Source organism: Rhagoletis zephyria, unplaced genomic scaffold (genome assembly GCF_001687245.7).
Source record: "Rhagoletis zephyria isolate East Lansing unplaced genomic scaffold, Rhagoletis_zephyria_1.1 Rzeph_scaffold_31487, whole genome shotgun sequence".
Taxonomy (NCBI): Eukaryota; Metazoa; Arthropoda; class Insecta; order Diptera; family Tephritidae; genus Rhagoletis; species Rhagoletis zephyria.
Window position 1 is genome coordinate 1 of NW_016188543.1, and position 4,114 is coordinate 4,114.

At 34.0% G+C, this 4,114-nt stretch overlaps 1 protein-coding gene across 2 annotated transcripts; it reads right to left on the reverse strand.

Annotated features, from left to right (window-relative positions):
- Window positions 1–2,478: 2,478 nt before the first annotated feature.
- LOC108383204 (uncharacterized) lies at window positions 2,479–3,574 on the reverse strand. Of its 2 annotated transcripts, none has more exons than XM_017639583.1 (3): window positions 3,145–3,574; window positions 2,802–3,054; window positions 2,479–2,610 (listed from the first exon to the last, which is right to left on the reverse strand). In XM_017639583.1, the coding sequence occupies exons 1-3, from the start codon at window positions 3,431–3,433 to the stop codon at window positions 2,553–2,555; spliced, it is 600 nt and encodes a 199-aa protein (XP_017495072.1). In that variant the 5' UTR covers window positions 3,434–3,574; the 3' UTR covers window positions 2,479–2,552. The 2 variants fall into 2 exon arrangements, with proteins under 2 accessions (XP_017495072.1, XP_017495071.1); XM_017639582.1 differs by having other exon boundaries at window positions 2,802–3,081.
- Window positions 3,575–4,114: the final 540 nt, after the last annotated feature.

The window sequence follows — 4,114 nt, forward strand, 5'->3', positions numbered from 1 at the left end:
TTACTCCTTAAAGAATTTGCACCTCAACGTAGACCTCTATGCTGACAAAATCGTCCTGCAGAAGTTTCAGCTAACTTTAAATTCACAACAGGTGCACATTTTACACCCATAAAGGGTTTTCTCTGATAAAAATCTTTCTGGAGTACATCTTTCCATATGTAAATTTTTTATTCATTATTTTCTTATGAATTTTGCTTGCTTTTGAAGCCGAATATTTTGCCAAAACTTCGACTACGCTACTCCCGTCCGGAATATAAATTTTAGATATGTACTATTGCCAAAGTTTACTTGTTGTTGCATAAAATTTGCAAACTATTGTCATTCATTTACCTGTGCAAATAATATTTTGCCAAAATGTATGGCAATAAAATAGCACCCTCGGGTTTAATGTTCAACCTGTACTCACACACACACGCACGCATACAGCAGCACACAAAGTGACAAGTTTATACATACACTTATTTTATTTCGGCATGCATCCATACAACGAGAGTAAAAGGTAAACAATACAACCAGACATTGTTGCAGACATAACAGGAAAAACCCAAAACCTCTACACGTAGCATACTTATGGGCTAAAGGCACTTATGATAGCAATGGCAAAATGTTTTCACAAGCAGCAAAACGACCTTCAAATTTGCATATGGACATATGTATGTGTGGAAAGCAATGAAAACATATGTCTGGAAAAAAAGGAAAGTGAATGCATATTTTAAGGCGCATAATGTGGTGTTTAAGAGGAAAAGTTTGAAAACTTTTTTTGAAATGTGTTAAAGTAAACTGCATACTTGTTTATTGTATTGCTTCTGAATTTACAAAAATGCAGATTTAGAGAATTCATTTCTGGGAAACTACTANATTTTTTTTTCGATTGAAGTTGGTGGTCGCAGTGCAACCGTATAAACAATTAAAGGCGATTAAATATTTATATATACGAGAGACCTTTTTGGGATCTTGGGCCAAAGAATCTGAATTTTCAATTTATTTTTAGTAAAAACGGCCGCTGGGTACGCTTTAACGTAAAAAATTTGGAAGGAAGGAACTTAAAATCGTCAACCTGGGAAAACTGAAAAATTACCTTTCTATGGACATTTCCAGACTTTGATAAAAAACACCTTATTCTTCTTTATTGGCGCTATAACCGCCTAAGCGGTTTTTAATGAGTCTAAAAGAGCACTCCAGTTGTTTCTCTTCTGTGACGCCAGTTGGAAATGCCAAGTCCTTCTTCACCTGGTCTTTCCAGCGGAGAGGAGAACTTCCTCTCTTACTAGCATGGCGACCCGCGTTGAATACTTCCAGCGCTGGTGCGGGCAGTTAAAAATGTTAAGCTCTCACCCCTTAGGATTTTTCTAAATTGAAAAAAAAAAACTGTATTTTTTTCGTTTTTAAAAAAATTATATTTAAAACTGCCTCAAGGCCCATGAAGTGTCCATGTATTTTATATGAGGAAAAACACTTTTTCGTAGAAATAGTATAAAATTCTTGAAAACCAATAGTTTTCGATCGAAAAACCCAGCGTCTCTTTAGCAGACTTCCAATATCAATACCCAATTTTTTATTTAACAATTTTTTATTATTAGCTATTTTTATAAGTCCACCAAAAATGCCATGAGGAACCCACACAAAATCGTCAGTATGAATAAAGGGTAAAATAAACTATTGGTTATTATTTCTGGAAGTCTCCTGAAGAGAATCAGAGTTTTTCGATCGAAAAATATTGATTTTCAAGAATTCTATACCATTTCTTCGAAAAAGTGTTTTTTGCACATATAAAATACATGGAAAACTTCATGAGCTTTGAGGCAGTTCTAAATATAATTTTTTTTTTACAAAAATAAAGGGGTCTTCTTTTTCTATTCAGAAAAATCCTAGGGAGTGAGAGTTTAACATTTTATTTTTTTTTTTTTGCCACCCTAATGTACATTTGTGGCCACGCAAGCCTTACCACCACTTTTTTTAAACTTTGGTAGAATTTTGTATATTAATAAAAAAAAACTTTATTTAAAATTTTAATTAAAAAGTTCGAATTTTGATCGAAATTTTATACAAAGTTTGAAACTTTTAATTATATAGTTCTTCTTACAGTTTAAACGATATTTAAAAAAAAAAGTTTTTTATTAATTAAAAAAATTTTACTAAAATTTTTTTTTAAGTTTGGCTTGTCACAAGTGCATTATGAGATATGTATTTTATATAGAAAATTCATTCTGTTTTGAATTGAAAAGTAGTAAGCCTTGTTTTTTTAATAAAATTTATTTTTATGCATTTTATATGTATTTGAATTTGTATTTCTGAAAAGTATACTGCATATCCATGTTACATCATAAAAATTCCAGTACGTTCTATTATGTAATTATTGAAACCACTACAAATAACTACATTCTAAAAGCATCAGTCTTAAGCTCTTTCCTTTAACACTTGAATATACTTACATATGTATATGTTAAAAAATATATGTACGTAATTTACATGTATCAATTTCTCTTATCTAAGTCCTTTGAATGCCAAATTATAAATCATTGCATGTACTAAAAAGTGCGGTACCCTTGCTTTCAGTTCCGACGCATACGTTTCAATAAATTCAGCAAAGTATTAAAATGATGCTTTGTGCTGAAAAAAGAATGGGAAAATATTAGTCAAGAATGTTTCATTGAAAATTAAAAAAAAAAAATAATAATAATTCATTAAATTAAACAATGTCCTAAGCTTTGAATAACATTAATCAAAAAATAATAATCCGCACATTTGCTTTGGAATATAAATTTGTATGAATTAACCACTTATAGGAATATTTTACTCACATCACACCCACACGCTTCGACTCGGGTTCCCTATTTTCGGCCAGTAAGCTGCCGCGTTGAGAGTTCAATCCATTTCTGCCTTCTACTTCGCGTTCTGGCACTGTATCTATAACATTATGCTGCTGCGCTTCTGAACGCTGTTCTGATTCCAGCTTGTTTTCTTTCAACACTCCAAGCTGTTGCAATTTCTCTGGCGACTTTGTAGAATCTCTGCTGCTCTGCACATCAGTCAAGCCCAACAGCAGCTCCTCACCTTCACCAGCATAAAGAAGATAGGATACTATTTGTTTCTTATTAAAAATTAACTTACACAGTTTGCACCGTAAATTAATTTTCTACTCACGAATTTCCTTCATCAAGTCGTCAGCCACCCCCTCATTGTTATCTGGTGGCATTTCAATGAAGACCCCATCCATTCTTACACGTAAATTCTCATCGCCTTTCTGCCGCTGATCGTAATGCACGTCGTAGTTGTTGTCAGAGCCGCCAAGTGATAGTAGATCCAAAATGTTGACATCTTCCGGACCTTTGCGATGCTCTCGAGTAGCTGCTGCATCCACCAGCAACGATCTGGGTATGCCAAATAGCGCCAGCAGCGTGAAGACAAAGAGACGATTTGTAAATTTGCACATTCTTCAACCAGTGATGGCACTTATAAGCGTTGTGTATATGTATGTAGATATGCAAATAAAAAAAAACAGTGCACTCGCTGCTAACGTAGCATTCAAGTTGTTGCTAACTGCAAGCGCTAACCTCCAGCTGGCTGGACGGCTCAGAGGCAAATGAAAATCTTTGTTAGATCTGCGCAGCCAAGAAGTTATCTTTTGTGGTTATGAACTTGACAATCCCATGCGCATACATACATACATACGTGGGTATGGCCAGACATACGTACCTGTTTAGGTATATAATGGCACTTTAAAAGTGTTGTTGATTTCCTTTTGTCGCAAATTTTTGTTAGTTTTGTGTTCTTAACATGGATTTTTTACAAGAACCTTTCCAATCTTAGAAGACAAAAATAACTGCATGAAAGGGAGATTATCAAAACTTGGGATGTCGCAACTAACAACCGTTTAGAGAAATATTCAAAATAATTTAACGAACTTCATCGACTTTTGGCTTTCGACTACTTTCTTCTCTTTGATGAATATTGATTTTAACCGATATGGGCTATGAGCCGCAGTGTTACTCTCCTTATTATTGTTAGTACAGCCAGTAAAACGCTTTCGTGGTCAGGCAGAAGAATGTTAAATTGTTGTGAGAAATATTCCCACAGCCTTCTTTAAAAGGTAGTCTTCTTTAGCCATTCGATA

Bases quoted from the DNA above. Each gene is read 5' to 3' on its own strand.
- LOC108383204 (XM_017639582.1), bottom strand. From the start codon at position 3,433: ATGTGCAAATTTACAAATCGTCTCTTTGTCTTCACGCTGCTGGCGCTA. The intron at 3,082-3,144 runs GTGAGTAGAAAA...AGAAACAAATAG, and splicing joins CGACTTGATGAAGGAAATTC to TATCCTATCTTCTTTATGCT. The intron at 2,611-2,801 runs GTGAGTAAAATA...TTCTTTTTTCAG, and splicing joins TCGAAGCGTGTGGGTGTGAT to CACAAAGCATCATTTTAATA.